General features: G+C 38.5%; 1 protein-coding gene across 1 annotated transcript in view; it reads left to right on the top strand.

The window, feature by feature from the left end:
- The window catches only part of sel1l (SEL1L adaptor subunit of SYVN1 ubiquitin ligase), a 42,372-nt gene that overhangs the window by 21,095 nt on the left and 2,583 nt on the right, over nucleotides 1-18,694 (top strand). Inside the window, exons 7-20 of the mRNA XM_072568266.1 lie at nucleotides 189-242; nucleotides 396-455; nucleotides 2,063-2,144; nucleotides 4,944-5,098; nucleotides 5,356-5,412; nucleotides 5,998-6,066; nucleotides 6,151-6,228; nucleotides 7,135-7,197; nucleotides 8,986-9,073; nucleotides 10,591-10,739; nucleotides 12,556-12,721; nucleotides 14,788-14,862; nucleotides 15,866-16,038; nucleotides 18,532-18,660. Coding sequence (XP_072424367.1) covers nucleotides 189-242; nucleotides 396-455; nucleotides 2,063-2,144; nucleotides 4,944-5,098; nucleotides 5,356-5,412; nucleotides 5,998-6,066; nucleotides 6,151-6,228; nucleotides 7,135-7,197; nucleotides 8,986-9,073; nucleotides 10,591-10,739; nucleotides 12,556-12,721; nucleotides 14,788-14,862; nucleotides 15,866-16,038; nucleotides 18,532-18,660 — 1,398 coding nt within the window. The remainder of the gene's footprint in view (nucleotides 1-188; nucleotides 243-395; nucleotides 456-2,062; nucleotides 2,145-4,943; nucleotides 5,099-5,355; nucleotides 5,413-5,997; nucleotides 6,067-6,150; nucleotides 6,229-7,134; nucleotides 7,198-8,985; nucleotides 9,074-10,590; nucleotides 10,740-12,555; nucleotides 12,722-14,787; nucleotides 14,863-15,865; nucleotides 16,039-18,531; nucleotides 18,661-18,694) is intronic.

Raw genomic sequence — 18,694 nt, 5'->3', positions numbered from 1 at the left:
TTTGTATGTACCAGTGTTAGGAAACTAGTTTCTTGCATTATCTGCTTTAATTAAGTAATTGAGCATTTGAAATCTCTGAATTTTTATGTAGCCATCTGCTTTTGGAAGAGAAAGCAAAGAGTATGTTAGTGATTTTATTTCTAATGAGGGAACTGTCTAACATATCTACTGGCCTCTTCTGTTTCTAGGCTCTTGGATTCCTCTTTGCATCTGGAGTGGGTGTCCACTCAAGTCAAGCTAAGGTAGTTGTTTAATGAGATCTTGTTTTTAAATAAACCTCACTGGTGTCCCTTGCTAAATGTGGTGTTGTAAATATACTGGCAATGTACTGCCTTTTTGTTATATCCAGCTGATTGCACATTTTTAATCACACACTTTCTACTTCCTTTATAAAGGCATTGGTATTTTACACTTTTGGAGCACTTGGAGGAAATTTGTTGGCACACATGATTTTGGTAAGTAACTGGTTACAAAATAGGCAGAGTAAGATCCTGAGGGGTCTTGACAGGATAGCGATGGAAAGAAGGTTACTTCAGTACAACGGGATCTTGATCTGGTGGGTCAAAGGGCTGAGAAGTGGCAGTTGGAGAATAATTTAGAAAAATATGAGGTGTTGAATTTTGGAAAGGCAAATCAGGCAGGACTTGTACACTTCCTGGTAAGGTTCTGGGCAGTGTTGCTGAACTGAGATTTTGGAGTGCAGGTCCATAATTCTGTGAATGTAGAGTCACAGTAGGTAGGATAGTGAAGAAGGTGTTTGGTGTGCCTTCCTTCATTCGTCAGTGCTTTGAGTATAGGAGTTGGAAGATCATGTGGCTGTACAGGATGTTGGTTTGGCCACTTTTGGAATGCTGCATGCAATTCTGGTCTCTTCCTATTAGAAGGATGTTGTGACAGTTGAAAGGGTTCAGAAAAGATTTATGAGGAAGTTGCCAGGGTTGGTTGGATTTGTGCTGTGGGGAATAGCTGAATAGGCTGGGGCTATTTTCCATGGCGTGTCTGAGGCTAAGGGATGTCCTTAAAGAAGCTTATAAAATCATGAGGGGTATGGATAGGGTGAATATAGACCAGGCTTTTCCTTGGCCATGAGGGTCCAAAACTAGAGGGCATAGGTTTAAGGACAGAGGGGGAAAATTTTAAAAGGGACCTAAGGGGCAACTTTTTCACGCAGAAGGAGGTGCATGAATGGAATCAGCTGCCAGAGGAAGTGTTGGAGGCTGGTACAATTACAACATTTAAAAAGCATTTGGATGTGTCTATGAATTGGAAGGGTTTAGAGAGAAATAGGCCAAATTCTGGCAAGTGGGGCTAGATTAATTTAGGATATCTGGTTTACATGGACCTTTAGGACTGAAGGATTTGTTTCCATGCTGTATAGCTCTATGACACACCATACCCTACCATCTGACTCAGATGTCAGTAGGAATGAACAGTCATCATCTAACCCAGCGAAAAGAACGAAAAACTTTTACATTTTAAATTGGTTCCATACTGTACAGCTCGATGGTTCTGTTTCCTGTTATGAGGGCATGTAAAACTAGGTGCGTTCCATTTAAAACAGATGAGAGAACATTTATTTTCAGGATCATAGTCTTTGGAACACTTTCTGAAGAAGCAGAGCCCTTGAAATATATTTCTGGCAGATGTAGGTAGACTCTTATCAGGCAGGGGGGTGAAAGGTCACCAGGGGTAGGTGGGAATGTGGATTTGCATTTGAGGTTAACTATGATTATTGTGAAAGGTGAAGTAGGCTCGGGGCCTGGTTAGTCCATTCCTGCTTATGTTAATATGAAAGTTCGTATGTAAATAAAGCACATTAAAGCTTCACAGTGCACTATGCTTTTGATTTACCAGACAACAGTGGCTAAATTTTAATTTTTTCAAGTATTAAAAGAGTCAGTAGCATAATCTCTTCAGTTTTTACATTTTCTTTTAGGAATTGAACAGCGGGATACGAATTTCCATAGACCTTTCATACAGCAATAAATTTTGTAACTGATCACATTTAATAAATGGACAGAATCAGTGTTTTTTCAGTAGTGCATCTTTTTTATTCCGTCAGGGTTATAGATACTGGGCTGGCATTGGAGTCCCCCAGAGTTGTGAATCTGCATTAACTCATTACAAGCTCGTGGCAAGTTATGGTAAGCAATCAAATGGACTCTGGATACTGTACATGAATTTTGTATGTACGCATGAAGAGAATACTTTAGATCGATGACTTTTCATTATGACTGCAGAAAGTTTGAAATATTTTAAACAAATGGAAAATGGAGCATTGTGAAGGAGTAAGAGTGTGATAGGGTGGAAGTCTGAAGATGTTTAATAATGGTGTGATGCCTAATTGAATGATGGTGCAAGTTTTTTTAAAATACAGAAGATCTCCAAGATTTTAAGTATTTCCTATTGTAATATACTTCCTGTGATCCAAATAAATAGGGCTCTATATTTCCTGCAAGAGACTGATTCAAATTTACAAAATTATGTTGGCCCACCTGATCAAGATTAGTACAGTGGGCGGAGGAAATGGATGCATAATTTCTTGAAAGTAGAATTACAGGTAGATAGGCTAATGAAGAAGGCATTTGCTGTGCTTTCCTTTATTGGTCAGAGGATTGAGTATAGGAGCTGGGAGGTCATGTTGCAGCTGTACAGGACATTGGTTAGGCCACTTTTGGAATATTGGGTGCAATTCTGGTTTCTTTTCTATCTGAAAGATGTTGTGAAGCTTGAAATGATTCCGAAAAGATTTACAAGGATCTTGCCAGGGTTGGAGTGTTAGGTTCTTTTCCCAAGGTTTTGCACACGAGATGCAAATGGCATACACTTCTGCAAATTGTTAAAGTTTATTAAAGCTTGTACAAGCTAGGTGACCCCCTTTTGACCCCCCTCATAGGCATGCGAAGTTGAGTCAAAGTGAGGCCCTAAACAAAGAAAACTCATCCTCTATATGAGGTCAGTTGGCCATACCTACAGACACTATGGCTACTCCCCCACAGTCACTTGACACTGAAGACAACCCCCAGAGATATTCCCATTTAATCTTTAACATCACAAGAGGATTTGAGCGAAAGGGAGAGGCTGAATTGGCTGGAGCTGTTTGCCCTGAGGTGTCTGGCTGAGGGATGACCTTAGATGGGCATAGATAGGATAAAAAGACTAAGTTTTTTTTCTCTGGCATGGGGGAGTCCAGAACTAGAGGATTTTAGGTTAAGGGTGAGAGGGGAAAGATGTAAAAGGGACCTAAGGGCAACGTTTTCACGCAGAAGGTGATGCATGTACGGAATGAGCTGCCAGAGGAAGTGTTGGAAGCTGGTACAATTAAAACATTTTAAAAGGCATCTGGATAGGTATATGAATAGGAAGGGTTTAGAAGGATATGGGCTATGTGCTGCTATGTGATTGCATTAAGATAGCTGGTTGATATGGACGAGATGGACCCAAGAGTCTGCTTCCATGCTGTACATCTCTGACTCTAAATGAGGACCGTTAAATATATTAACTATTTAGATGACTAAGGTCATTAGGTACAGATACGGAATTAGGTCGTTCAGCCCATCTGCTCTGCCATTTGATCATGGCTGATATATTGTTCAAACATATTCTCCTGCTTTATCTTGGTAACTCTTGAGCCCCTGACTAATCAGGAATTTATCGATCTCTGTCCTAGTGATTTGGCCTCCACTGCCCTCTGTCGCAGTGAGTTCCACAGATTCCCACCCTTAGGCTACAGGGTTGTCACTTCACTCTGAGGCTGTACACTCAGGTCTTAAGTCTCTCTCCTACTGGAGGAAGCATGTTCTCTACGTCCACTCTGCGCAAATTACTCGCCACCAGACTTTGGCCGCTCTTCAACAATCTGCTGACTTACCAAAGTTTAAAACTTGCTAAAACTTGTAATTTTGCCCTCCAATAGTAATAAAGCAATGCAGAAACTGGCATGTATTTAGTTGCTGATGATCTTGGGTGCATGTGCTTGTGAAAGAGAGGTTCTAGTCCCTGGACTGAGTGTCTTTGGCCACCCTTTTCTGTTTTCTTTACAGATGTACAGATTTTCTTCTATTGTAAAATTTTCCACACTAGCCAAAACAATATTACCAAGACATTGTCCAAACCAACTTATTTATAATTTATTTTCAAGCAATTACAGTAAAGAGATTACTGAAGTCCCCAAGTATATAGCTGAACTTTTAATGGATGACAAATGTATGTACATTAATATCACAACACTAGGAAGAGACTGTTTTGCCGAGTCTGTTCATAATAGCATTTACTCTAATTGGGAATAAATTATTTTATTCATATCCTTTCAAGATAAGAGGCGATAAAAGGGATGTTGATTTAAGTTTCTATTCAACTGCTTAGTTGGAATGTCTCACAAGTTTTAAGTTTCATGTTTATGCCTTGTTTTTAATATTTTCATCTTGTATTTATGGTTACATGTAGATCTGTGCCTGCTTTTTCTTTTGTTACTGCTAATGTGTATGACCCAATGTAGAGGGGGCCCCAGTTTAATGTCTGACTTCCAGATGAATCCATTGCTGGGGTGTAATTTTAAATATTCTGCCTCCCAACGTTTCCTGTATTTACAAACAGCTGCTTTACATTGCCCTGCATTGTGTTCAGACTTGCGTAAAAATTGACTTTTAAATGGACTCATAACCGTAATCCATTCGCAGCCTGGGCACTGCTTCTAGATATCCGAAAAAGACTTGAGGCATCTGGCATCATTTTTAAATTAAAGTTTTCCAGTTTGTTAGAATAACACGTTTGTTTAATAGTCTTGCATGTGCAGGAAAATGAATATTTTTGAATTAGGTTTTATAATTACTAATTCTACAATAGCGCGAAATACAAAGTCTATTTCCAGAGCTTGTCTTTCAAATATCATTGTGGATAGAACAGTATCCACTATTTTATTAATGATTGAATTTCTTCCTTAGTTGCCAATGATATCTCTTTGACTGGTGGTAATGTCGTTCAGAGAATTCGTCTTCTCGATGAAGCTGAAAACTCTGGTGTTGGCAGTGGAATGCTGGAAGATGATTTAATCCAGTATTACCAGTTTTTGGCTGAAAAGGGAGATGTCCAAGCTCAGGTAAATTTATTGAAATTGTTTTGCAATATTCTGAATAAAAGTAAAATAATTGCTTAGTCGCAAAACCAATCTGAATGCAAGAGTCTTGTAATTATTGTCCTTCAGCAGCTTTTCCATACAACCTAGTGGTTCTCCTCCCAACATGTTTCTATTTTGTTTCTACTAAGACAAAATGTAAACATGACCATCCTTCAAGTAGAATTCTTGAGAGTAAAGAGTCCTGTTTAGTCAAAAAAAGTTGCCATTTTATTTTTAAGGTTGGACTTGGTCAATTACATTTGCATGGCGGACGAGGCGTGGAACAGAATTTTCAGGTAACCATTTGATAAGGGTGCTTGAGAAATTAGACCATATATCCATAGTGTTTTATCAAATGTGTGGTTTCTACTGAATTTTTGAAGACAGATTTTTTTTTAAATCCATGCAGAGTCTACATATATTTTTTTAAAATATTTTTGCTGTTTTGTTTATTGATAGTTTCCAAAAATGGTTTTAGAAAATTAATCATGCCATCTTTTCTTCTGCTAGATAGTCATTAGCCAAAGATTGTATTGTGATCAACTAAGAAATAATGGGTCCAAACTGTTTAAAGCCTGCTCTGAAAGCATTAATGAGGGGCCACCACATCAAAACTTCAGGAAGCAGTGTATTCTCTCCTTTTCAGTCGGGTATCCCGCAGCCTCTTGAATATTATACCATCACTATAAACCATGTTTAAGCCATGCTGGTCGAGTTCTGAGTTTGATGGATATGTTCCTCCCTTTCATTTATCATATTTCAGTCACAGGAATTATTTCCTCTTACTTTAAACTTTTGAATTTGTTTATGCATAAAAATCTGCTGCAAATGTCATAAATAGATACCTAAATTTAGTGTTGTTCCTTTATTTATGTTCATAGAGAGCCTTTGATTATTTTAACCAAGCAGCAGCAACCGGGAATTCCCAAGCAATGGCCTTCCTTGGAAAGGTAAATGTGTAAGATAACCGTTCACAAAATCCAATTTGATTATACTTTAAAGTTTAATATTAAACATTTGTTTTTGTTAAACAGATGTACTCCGAGGGTAGTAATGTTGTGCCTCAGAACAATGACACTGCTTTTCATTACTTCAAGAAGTCTGCAGATATGGTATGTCTTTAATAACTGTCAGAAATTAATTTTTCTTCACTTTCCTATGCAAACTGGTTAAACACTTTCAAACTTTGAGGAGTTAAATAGTACATTTTCTGGATTGTTTTCTGTTTCTCGTGAAGAAAATTTTGTTTTTTTTTTCTTCCAAGTATCTGGACAGCACTCTTCTAGGGGAGATACAGTTCAACTTTTAGATGGGAGGTCATGGGTTCTTCCACAGCTCCAATCTTTGTACCTCCAGTTTGCTGCTGTTTTCATGTTCTGGTTATGCTTGATTCTACTGTGAAACATTTCCTTTCCCAAAGTAAGGGGTCCTTGGTTGTATCCTAGATGTAAGATTGAAACTAGGTCAACCATTGATGACAAACTTTGAACTGATGCCTGAACTCCACAGAAAGGGTTACCAATTGGATTCTATTAATGCTGTAGATCAGAATAGATCAACTAATAAGTAGACTCATCAGAAAGAATAATGGTGGTCATGGTGAGTTAATCAGCAAATCAATACTTCAAAATGTGCTGTTAACTGAACATCAATTTCCACCATCAGCCCAATGCATAGTGGGGTGTTGAGAGAAATCAAGAGATGTGGATCACTGTAGAGATCCTAAATCCAGTAAACACAGGCCAAACTGTTTAAAGACTCTAAATTGTGGTGGTTTCAATACTTCAAAGGCCTCTTTTTATTAACATGTTGCATTTAGTTAAATCCTTCCATGAATTGATGATATTGTCTGCTAGCAAGTCTACACCCCTGCAGCTCCACTGATCAAATTCCTGCCTTCAGGTTATTGTAGCTGAAGCAGAAAATAATCTTGTCTTGTTTTATTCTGCTTTGATCTAATCTAAAAGTGGAAAAACTTTTATGGTCGGCATTAACTCTCTACTTTTGTTAATTTTCAGGGTAATCCAGTCGGACAGAGTGGTCTTGGAATGGCTTATTTATATGGAAAAGGCGTCCCAGTGGTGATTATTACTATTTGATCATGTCTGACTGCTTATTTGTAACTGGGGAGGAGAGTTCAGTTTTTACATCTATTTGCGGCTAGCCTCATCAGTAACCTCAAGTAGGGCCTGAGCTATTAGTTCACTGTCAGCATGATAGTGAAATTGTATATCTCAAAGCCATCATACAGGAAAATGGTTACCCTGATCAGACAATTTGCTTTACGATGCACAAATGAGTGGGCCTGAGATCTTAAAAAGTGCCCAGTCTGTCTCAAATTACTTGGAAGGTACAGTATCGCAAAGGATTGAGTAGCAGTTGAAGCCAGCTGCTTGCATAATATCAGTATCAACACAAGTGTTGGCCACTAACAGGATACTGCTGTCAAGCCCAAAAGACGTTCTGCCAATTGCACAAATTACTAATCTAGTATTTAAATTTCACTGCCAGTTTGATGCCAGGTATTAAGACCTTTTTATTTCAAAAACTGGTGTGTCATGTCAAACCAATGTCCCTTGGTTGTTCAGAACAAGCAAGTGGTCAACTTGCCTGTGCTTATAAAACCCACATTGATGTCCAACCTTAAATGCGATTTGGACAGCATTTCCTCCATAATCCTTAGTGTGCAAAGAATTATGCTGGCAATCAGTTTAATATCGTCAATTGTGCTGACAGAATCCCTCACCATATACAGGAAATTGCATTTGAACACATAAGGGACTACTCTTTGAAGACAGAAGATAGGTGTACATGCCATCTGTTTCAAAAGTATGTGACGTCCATTCTGTGATACGTTTCTTGGGGGCAGTCTCAATCAGTCATCCAACTTGTTTAAAATTTTAACCAAGGCTGGCAGTTAACTGCCAACTGTCATAGTGCCTCAACAAATCACCTCTTTCCCCACATACTTTATTAATGTTATTTTCCCTTTACTTTGCTATTACTTGTGAATTGACCTGATGAGTGCAAGATGAAAAATCTCAACAAACTTTTTTCAATCAGTACTGTCATCCTTCTGTTCGGATCCCTCTGGGGCCTCTTTATTGCTCTGATATCCTGTCCTACAGTCCCTCCAAGAATTCAGCATTCCTCCAACTCTGGGTACCCCTCCATCCACCTCTGTCAGCAATCATGCCTGCTTCTGTTCAGGATCATAATCTTGAGCCCCCTCTTGTACTACACTGATGCAAGATTACAGTGATGCCAACAGCATGTGTTCAATTCCCTGAGGTTACTGTGGAGGACAGTCCTTCTCGACCTCTTCTCTTGCCTGAGGCATGGTAATGCTAATGTTAAACCGCTACAAGTTGTCTGTCTGTAATGAGAAAGCAGCCCTATAGTAAAGTGAGACTATGGTGACTTTCCCTGGCAGTGGTCACCACACTAACAAATCAAATGGATCAAGAATCTTTAAATTGGAAACAGAAAATGTGAATTAAAATTTTGTGTAAAAATGAACTAAGGTTAGAAATCTGGTAGAATTTTTAAAGTTGTTACAAATCCACATTTATCTTCAACTGAGGCATCCAACCTGAAGAAAAACAAATAGGCTTGATCAATTTCAATTTCACGCATGTACTTTCCTGATTTTTTTTGCAGTGATGCAAAATATAAATTATTGGAATACATTTTAAGCAATGTAATTGAAAGAAAGACGTGGGCTATTCAAATATAGTTGAGCATTGTGTTGGGTATTGCTGAGCCAAATGCTTTTACTTTAATATTTTTATTCTTGATGTTGCAAACTTGGTATAGTGACTTCTTTATTTGAGTGGAAATGCAGGATTTTATTTTCCCTCCTTGAATAGAATCATGATTTGGCTCTGAAGTACTTTCAGAAAGCTGCTGAACAGGGCTGGGTGGATGGACAGCTACAGTTGGGCTCCATGTATTACAGTAAGTCACTGTCAAACACTTGTTTAGAAAATATGTTCTATTTACTGATCTGGTCCTTTTTCTATTGGTGGTACAACTATGGATTTTTTAGTTTCTAAAGCTGCTTTGTCAGTAAATCTTCCTTTCACCGATTAACTTTTTTTAATAAATTATTTAAATATTGTCCAGCAATAAGTGATGCATTATATGTTACTGATGAACCAATAAAAAACAAAATAGGTTTATTATGTATAGTACCTGAGTATGCATTAGTGGAAGGTATTAGAATTGGTTTAGTCCTTTTCATCTATCTTGTGTTCAATAGATAAAGATCAAAGTGGACAGTATAGTGGTACTGTGGTTAGCACTGCTGTATCTCAGCACCAGGGAGCCAGGTTCACTTCAGCCTTGGGTGACCATCTGTGTGAAGTTTGCATGTTCTCTGTGTGGGTTTCCAGTGTGCTTCGATTTCCCCCCTCAGTCCAAAGATGTGTAGGTTATCAAAGTTTGTGAGAAGATTTGTAGCTCGGGTGCTCATTGTTGTGGTTCTGTTCGCCGAGCTGGGAGTTTGTGTTGCAGACGTTTCGTCCCCTGTCTAGGTGACATCCTCAGTGCTTGGGAGCCTTCTGTGAAGCGCTTCTATGATGTTTCCTCCGGAATTTATAGTGGTTTGACTCTGCCGCTTCCGGTTGTCAGTTCCAGCTGTCCGTTGCAGTGGTTGGTATATTGGGTCCAGGTCGATGTGCTTATTGATTGAATCTGTGGATGAGTGCAATGCCTCTAGGAATTCCCTGGCTGTTCGGTTTGGCTTGTCCTATAATAGTAGTGTTGTTCCAGTCGAACTCTTGTTGCTTGTCATCTGCGTGTGTGGCTACTAAGGATAGCTGGTCGTGTCGTTTCGTGGCTAGTTGGTGTTCATGGATGCGGATCGTTAGCTGTCTTCCTGTTTGTCCTGTGTAGTGTTTTGTGCAGTCCTTGCATGGGGTTTTGTACACTACATTAGTTTTGTTCATGCTGGGTGTCGGGTCCTTCATTCTGGTGAGTTGTTGTCTGAGGGTGGCTGTTGGTTTGTGTGCTGTTATGAGTCCTAGTGGCTGTCAGTTTGGAAATGTTTTTGATGTATGGTAGTGTGGCTAGTCCTTTTGGCTTGTGGCATGTCCTCATTCTGTTGTCTTTCCCTTAGGCATCTGTTGATGAAATTGCAGGGGTATCTGTTTTTGGTGAATAGGTAGCTTAACCATGAAATAAAACCTGATGCAGATTTATGAGAATAGGATGGGAGTGGGGGCTCCAGTGGGAAGCTATTCAGAGGGCAGTTGCAGTCATGATGGACCGAATAGCCTCTTTCTGTACTGTAGGGATTCTGTGATTATGTTACTTTGTTTTGAGCTTTTGCCTTTTTTTAATTTCAAGAGGTGTAATCTGCAATCTCAGCAGAGCTGCTGATTTACTTATAACTGACTTTATTTCTGCTAAAGCTGAAACCCAGATTTTTTTTTTTACTATTTGTGATTTTTATAACTTTGTTTGTTTCGTAGATGGTGTAGGTGTGAAAAGAGATTACAAACAAGCCTTGAAGTATTTTAACCTCGCCTCACAAGGTGGACACATACTGGCTTTTTATAACTTGGCTCAGATGCATGCAGTTGGGAGTGGTGTGATTCGATCTTGTCATACAGCTGTTGAGGTAAGAATCTGCAACTGGAAGTATCCTTTCATTTTAAAATGTCCTTCTTTGCAGCTTTAGTGAAATTTATTTTCCTGAAAATGTAATATTCCAATCTACATGATTACAGTGGTTATGCAACAGCACAAATCTGATAAGTGAAGGGACAAGTAGTGTTGAGGCTGCAGAAGGATATGATCAGGCTGGAAGAGTGGGTAAAGAAGTGGCAGATGGAATGCAATATGGCAAAGTAAGGATATACGTTTTGGTTAGAAGAGCGGAAATATTTTCCGAGCGAAGAAAGGCTTTAAAAATTGAGGCATAAAGGGGTTTGGGAACCTTTGTTCATGGTTCTCTAAGGTTAACTTGCAGTTAGGAGGGTAAATGCAATGTTAGCATTAATTTCAAGAGGGCTAGAATGCAAGAGCAGGAATGTACTCCTGAGGCTCTGGTTAGACCACATTTGGAATATTGTGAAGTATTTTGTGCCCTGTAGATAAGGAACTGTGCTGACTTTGGAGGGGTTCCAGAAGAGGTTTACAAGAATGTTCCTGGGATGAAGGACTCTTCATATGAGGGGCAATTGAGGCCTCTGGGTTTGTACTCAATGGAGTTTAGAAGGATGAGAGAGAGATCTCATTGATATTTGTAGAATGGATATGAAGATGTTAGTAGACACCAGGACTCAAGTACACTGCCTCAGAGTGAAGGGACAACCCTTTAGTTCGGGGATGATGAAGGATGCCTTCAGCTAAAGGGTGGTGAATCTGTGGTACACATTATTGCAGAAGGCTGTGGAAGCCAAAGTCATTGAGTGTATTTAAGAAAGAGAGTAGTTATTGATTAGTAAGTGGATCAAGCGTTATGGCGAGAAGGCATGAGAATGAGGTTGAGAAATCTATCAATCAGAATCAAATGATGGCGAACACTTGATGAGCCAACTGACCTAATTTTACTCCTACATCTTATGGTCTTATGATTTGTAGAAGTTGGTAAATAAATGACTGTACCTTGGATTCCTTTTAAGTAAAACAAAAATAACTTTTTATTTAAAAAGTGATTTCTACAACCCCTACAGATTTTTCTCCCTTTTTTGTTCTTATTTTAAGATGTCTGGCAATGCTATTCATGTGAATTTTATGTTCCCATACTTTTTGATTTGGCATAACTAATCCAGTCCTGTTTCATAATTTGGGTACTCATACATTTCACTTCTGTTCAGTAGATTTTGGCCAAATACAGGATGTCTGCTTTCTTTCAGTTTAAATGTTAGTCATCTGTACCATCTTAACCATTGGTGGGGTGAAAGCATCAAATCATGCACAGGCTGTGAATTGGAGTGAAACATTGTGTTCTGATTTTTGCTCTTGAGATGGGCAAATGCGATGCTAAGTAAACTAAAAACAAATAAATTGGCATAAAGGTACTCTCTCATGTTGCTGTATATTTATATAGTTTACATTTCACTTTGAGCTCTAAAATGATGCATAATCCACCAACATTTTTTTGCATAACGTTAAGTGATTTTGTTCAGTGATACTTTGAAACAGGTGGTAAAAGGCACCCAGTGGTTAATATTAAATTTGGAATTTCCTTTCTGATTTTTTTCAAGTTACTACTTTCTAGAAAGAAGGCTCTGAACAATTTTAGCAATTCATAATGTCAATTAGAAAATTATTTTTAGGTCTTTGTTTTGGGTCTCTCACAAGAGCTCTTTAAAAGCAATAAGAAAAGATTGACAGTTTCATTCAAATTTCTCTTTAAATTTTGCATTAACTTGCTGTAAATTTATTTTTGCTGCTCTGACTAACATCCTGAAATATTTCTGTTTTTGCAGCTGTTCAAAAATGTCTGTGAGCGTGGTCGCTGGTCAGAGCGGCTAATGTCTGCATACAACAGCTACAAGGAGGGTGACACAGACTCTGCATTAGTTCAGTACCTGTTATTGGCTGAACAAGGCTATGAAGTGGCCCAGAGCAATGCTGCATTCATTCTGGATCAAAGTGAGGACCAAGACCTGCCCGGCATTGTTTCAACTGTGTGACTGATTCTTATTTTAAAAACTTGCAGCATTTTAATTGGCCTTATTCTTTGAACTGTTACTTGTGAAAGTATCTGATCCCACGCATGCTGCTCTGTATCGTTGAACTCATGAGACACCTGGGTGTCCAGCACAAATGTGTTGTGCAAGGTAGGGGACTGGCTGTACGTGGTTTGATCTAGGTTTCCTTTGGTAGATACAGGGTGGTGATTTGAAAAGAATAATTAGGGTCTTGATGCATCAATGTGACTAGTGGACCTGTTTTGTAGGGTGAAGAGACAAGTTAGGAGCTGAAGTGGCAGCAGAAAGTCAGTACCCCGTACAGCTGAAATGTTGGGGGCTCAGACCCCTAGAATGAGTTAATAGCTCATTCAATCCAGTGCCAACTTGGTGAAGCTGTAGGAGGTTCTGTTCAGTGCAGCTGGGGCAAAGGAAATCGATGAACAATGGTTGACTGCAGGAGAGCTGGGATTGTGCAGGGGACTAGGTGCTGGCCCTCTAAAACTAGCTAGAAACCGTCTCTGGTTAAGTGATTTTGCCTTTCTTTTGCTTGTAGCCTTGAGGTCACAATATATTGGAGTGGTTGTTGATGAAAATTGAAGGCTATATTCTTGAAGGAAAGGAGCTGAAGTTCCTTTTGTTGCTGAGAAAACTGTTGATTTGTTTCAACCAGTTTGCCTGCTAATCCAGATATACTACTTGTTCATTCTGGATCTTCGAATATAAGGTAGTATTTACTGTTTTTTGTTGCTTGACTCTTGTGCAGTTAGATTTATTTGTGTCTAACATCATAGAATCTTGTTGCTTTTAGTCTCATAGTGACTGGGACTTTAAACTGTGCTCAGTTCAGTTAGATCCGATGTTCAAAAAGTTACCAGCTCCTAACCAGTTCATAAAAATTGGGGATCAGAAAATTTAGCATACTTAACGTATTCTACTAAATGTGTTGCAAAACAAGTACCTTGTGTGGATTTAAAGCAAGAAGGTATTGTGGTTTTAATGCTCTAATTTCCATGATAAGCAAACTAAATTTTATTTAGTTCCAAGGAATGTGAGCTGTTGTACCATGAAATGCCTGATAATGGAACTGCTGATAATTGGCACCAAGAAAATTAAGGTAAAATCCAATTACTGTAAATGAATATAGGTTTGCTCACTGAGCTGGAAGGTTCATTTTCAGAAGTTTCATTCACCATACTAGGTAACATCTTCCGTGAGCCTCCAGATGAAGCACTGGTGGTGTAACCCACTATCTATTTATATGTTTGGGTTTCCTTGGGTTGGTGATGTCATTTCCTATGATGTCATTTCCTGTTCTTTTTCTCGGGGGGTGGTAAATAGTATGGTGACAAAACATCTGAAAACAAACCTTCTAGCTCAGCGTGCAAATCTACATCCAGAACCTCAACCTGAGCTACAAATCTTCTCAAAACTCGCTAATGTTGAATTAGTTCAAAATATCTTCAGGGAATAAACAACTGATGTGAAATGTTGTCCAGCAGAAGATTTAAAACTTTGTAAGGAAATTTGCCAGTCCTTGGTGGTGAAGAACTGCAATTAACATAGTCATAATTGCATGTAGTGTTGCAATTGATTAACATATGTTTGAAGTCTAGTTATGTGTGTTAATAATGACAGTGACTATATTTGGTAAAGTTAAAAAATCACACGACACCAGGTTATAATTCAACAAGTTTATTTGAAAGTAAAGCTTTCAGAGCGCTCTACCTGATGAAGGAGCAGCTCTTTGTAAGCTTGTACTTCCAGCGAAGCCTGTTAAGACTATAATCTGGTGTTGAGTGATTTTTAACTTTGTCTGCCCGAGTCCAACATTGGCACATCCACATATTTTTGATAAAGTAAGGCTTTAGAAATTTAAGGTTAAATTGAACCCATGTTGCTGAGTTCTAATGGCTTATTTTTTCAGTTAGGAAAAGAATGCCTTAAAAGGTTAAGGTGTTCTTGTTGGACAAAGTTTCTTCAAGGTCCATAACTAATAATGCTTTATTTGCATTTCTACCTTTGTAGAGGAAGCTAAAATCTTTGGTGAGAATGAAACTTATCCACGAGCATTGTTACATTGGAATAGAGCAGCAGCACAAGGTGAGACTGATAAAGAGAAAGCAGGTAGTGTTGTGCTGACATTCATGAACTCTGCTGAATGTAATTTGATTTGTTTTCAAATGCTAGAGATAGCGAGAAAGGGACATTGGTTTGCATCTTGAATTTTTAAGCATTTGCTTGTAATTCAAAGAAAAGACTGAGACCCATCAAATGTGCTGTTTGCCTGAATTCACATAGTGAACCCACCATAGTTTCTCTGACAGACTATTTGTATAACGATATTTGTGCCTTTTTTAAATTTTGAAGGTGGTTGTAAAATTGCACTGCAAAGCTTCTCTGACTGGAGAAAATTATTTGTGAAATATGTATAAAATCTAAATTTGAATATTGAACTTGTAAATTTTACTTTCCCAGTTTCAAGTAGGCCTGTATAAAATCATGCAAATGCTCAAAGGGTACTTCTCAATTTAAATACAATATAAATCCTTAATTCTATTTCAGAACACAATGCAAGGCTTCCTTGTTTTCATTTCTCTCCCTGCAGTAATGAGAAGCTGTTGTGTTACTAGAAGTGGCTTTTACATGACCTTTCTTCTGAAATTATTTGTTTTTTTCATTTAATCTGCGGGCAGTTACTAGTTCAAATTTGTAAACATTCATTTTGCCAGTTTATAAACTTTGAAAATTCGAGCACATCTCAAAGTGAAAGGATTATACTTTATGTACAGTTAGCATAATTTGCAGTTGTTTAATTCTTAACAATTTTGTATTGAGAAAAGCAGCAAATAATCCTCCTTTCAAGCCTTATTGGAAAGTTTTAAATCAAGATAGAGCAAAAAGATTCTGAAGAGATGCTGCCATTTAGGTTACTAAATGGGAAAGTACAATGAAAATTCTGTGTTTCAAATTTGGATGCTTCATGTGTCTTGTGGCATTACTTTGTTTTCTCAGGACTCTCAAGGTCCATGCGAAGGAAATAAAGTTGCTATCCATAATAAATATCATCACGTTCTATATGTATTCAAATACTTTTGTGTTTTAGGTTATACGGTTGCAAGGATCAAACTGGGCGATTATCATTTCTATGGTTACGGCACAGACATCGACTATGAAACTGCCGTAATTCATTATAGACTCGCCTCTGAACAGCAGCATAGTGCCCAGGCCATGTTTAACCTGGGCTACATGCATGAGAAGGGTTTAGGCATTAAACAGGTAAGAATTTGAAAACATATTCATTTGTATTTTCTGATACGTTTGTGAGTTTTCAAAGTTTAAAGATGTTACCCCTGTCTTTGCTGCATTTGCAAGCGTTTGATAACTTTGTATTGATGGTCACTTTTTTTCACTACTGTTAGTGTCCTTTCTCCTCCATAACTAATATTATAACCAGCCTGTGTCATTTATCCTTGAATGTGGCAACACCGTTTCTATTTAAGTAGCCTTTTCTCATAACTTCTCCACACACTTCACATCTTCAATAATGTCAACCAGATTACGTATTCAGGGAAATGACCAAAACTTAGTCAGAGCCTTTCACAGGTAGAAACTGGAAGTAACATTTGAGTTGCACAGTTGCCAGGCATTTACCATTTACAAGAGAGAACCTAATCATTGCTCCTTGATATTCAATAGCATTGCCTTCATTGAATCCCCTACTAACAGCATCCTTGTAATTACCACAGGCCAGAAACTGAACCGGACTAGTCATGTATGGCTACAAAGTCAGATTAGAGTCTAAGAACCTTGCAATGAGTACCTCGCTTCTGACCCCCCACCCCCAGCCTGTCCATCATTTACAAGACAAGTCAAGAGTGTGATTGGATACTCTTCACTTGTCTGGATGAGTGCAACTCCAGCAGCACTTGAGAAGCTTGACACCATCCAGAACAAAGCAGCCAACTTGATTGGAAACACATCGACTTCCTCGATCACCAATGTTCAATGGCAGCAGTTTGTATTGTCACGAATATGAACTGCAGAAATTCACCAAGGTCCTTTTGGGGCATCACCTTCCAAATTGATGGTCAGTACAATTTAGAAGGACGTGGACAGTGGATACGTCAGAACACCACCATCTGCAAGTTCCCTTCCAAACAACTCACTGTCCAACTTGGAAATATATTGCAGTTTCTTCCACATCATTGCGTCAAACTTCCCTCCCTTCCTCCCTCTCAGCATTGTGATCTACAGTTCACCACCAACTTCTCAAGATGGCTCTGTCAGGCCCGAGCCATATATTCTTAAAGTGAGGAAGAGATCCAGACTTTTATGGAAAGAAGTCCTGAGAAATGGCGAATCGACAATGAACTCAAGTAGTGACACAGTTAAGTCAGGGTTGTTCAAGTGACCAGGAAATGAGCATAGGTACCTGGGGGTTTCAGGGATAATAGTTGGAACATTAAACTTCACACAAGTACGGTCTCCATTTTAGGACCTCTTTCATTCTCCATAAAGCATCAGTGACATAATGAGTCTGAGACTCCTCTCCCCATCAAACCTTTGGGGCCATAATGCTTAGCAAGCACTATTTTTGGTATTTCGGTCCTACCCCAAGACAAGCCAATTCGCATCTTCTGAAGAAGAATTGCTGGACCTGAAATGTTAAATCTGCTTTCTCTCCGTAGATGCTGTTCAACCTGCCAAGTTTTTCCAGCATTTTTTTTCTGGTTTGCAGCTTTTGGAGTTCTTTGAAATCAGCATTCTAGTTGAAAACCAATTTGTTTTTATTAACTTTTATTTTTTGATGACATTAATCTGTTTGCTTTCCTGCTAGAATTATTTTTCACTTTTTTGTCAAGAGTTCTTGGAAGTTTTGTTCAGACTGGAACTTTCTAATAGCCTGTTTTTAGTGCAGGAGCATATATTTAATTTTGATGCTAAATTGTGACAGCTGATGGTCACTAATTCAGACACCTTGAATTTCCTGGTCTTGGTGTTCTATTAAGATTGTCTTGTTCAGTTTCTGTTGGGTTTGCTGCAGTTCAAAGTCTGTTCAAATCCTGAAGGGGGAAAAAAGTATTGAAAATTGCTGTTAAAAATTTGAGACTGCTCTAGGAAGTTAACCCCTGTTTAGTTTGACACCGAATGTAATTGCAATGCCTTAGTCTGGTGAACATTACGTTTTTTTCAATATTTTATTCAGATGCTATGTATGTACACTTCCAAACATGTTACATTTTAACCACTGGGAAGTAGTTTTGCATCTATATGTAACCATACATATCCAAATGTTTCTTAGCGAGTTTTGAGAAGATTTGTAGCTCAGGTTGATGTTTTGGATGTAGGTTTGCTCGCTGAGCTGCAAGGTTAATTTCCTGCAGGAATTTTCAGCATTGCTTCACCTGAGGTCCACTGAAGATGTTGCATAGTAGGGTAACGCAACGTCTCAAAATGAACCTTGCAGCTCAGCGAGCAAACGTACATCCAAATGTTTCTGTTCAGGAAGCGGAATTGTTTTTACCTCGGTAGTGTAAAGGAGATTCATACACAAAATAATTGTAAATACCCGGATCGGGCAGTATCTACAGAGAAAACCAATGACTTTTCTTAACTTTCCAGCATCCACAGTAGTTAACTTCCAAATTTGCGTTAACAGCCTATTACCTAGCATCAGTACTAATGCTGTTTCTATAGTATTCTTGATAATTATTATAGTTCACCATTTGTATTAAAAAATGAAAATTCCTCCCTTTTTTCTGTTTAAAGGATATCTACCTTGCAAAGAGATTTTACGATATGGCTGCAGAGACTAGTCCTGATGCTCAAGTCCCTGTCTTCCTTGCACTTTGTAAATTAGGCATGATGTACTCGTTAGACTACTTGAGTGAAACCAAGGTAAGCAAACACAAATTAAAGGCTGCCAGGAACT

This window comes from Chiloscyllium punctatum, chromosome 4, assembly GCF_047496795.1.
Source record: "Chiloscyllium punctatum isolate Juve2018m chromosome 4, sChiPun1.3, whole genome shotgun sequence".
NCBI lineage: Eukaryota > Metazoa > Chordata > Chondrichthyes > Orectolobiformes > Hemiscylliidae > Chiloscyllium > Chiloscyllium punctatum.
Note: the sequence above shows the minus strand (reverse complement) of the source record. Positions and strands in the feature narration are given on the sequence as shown.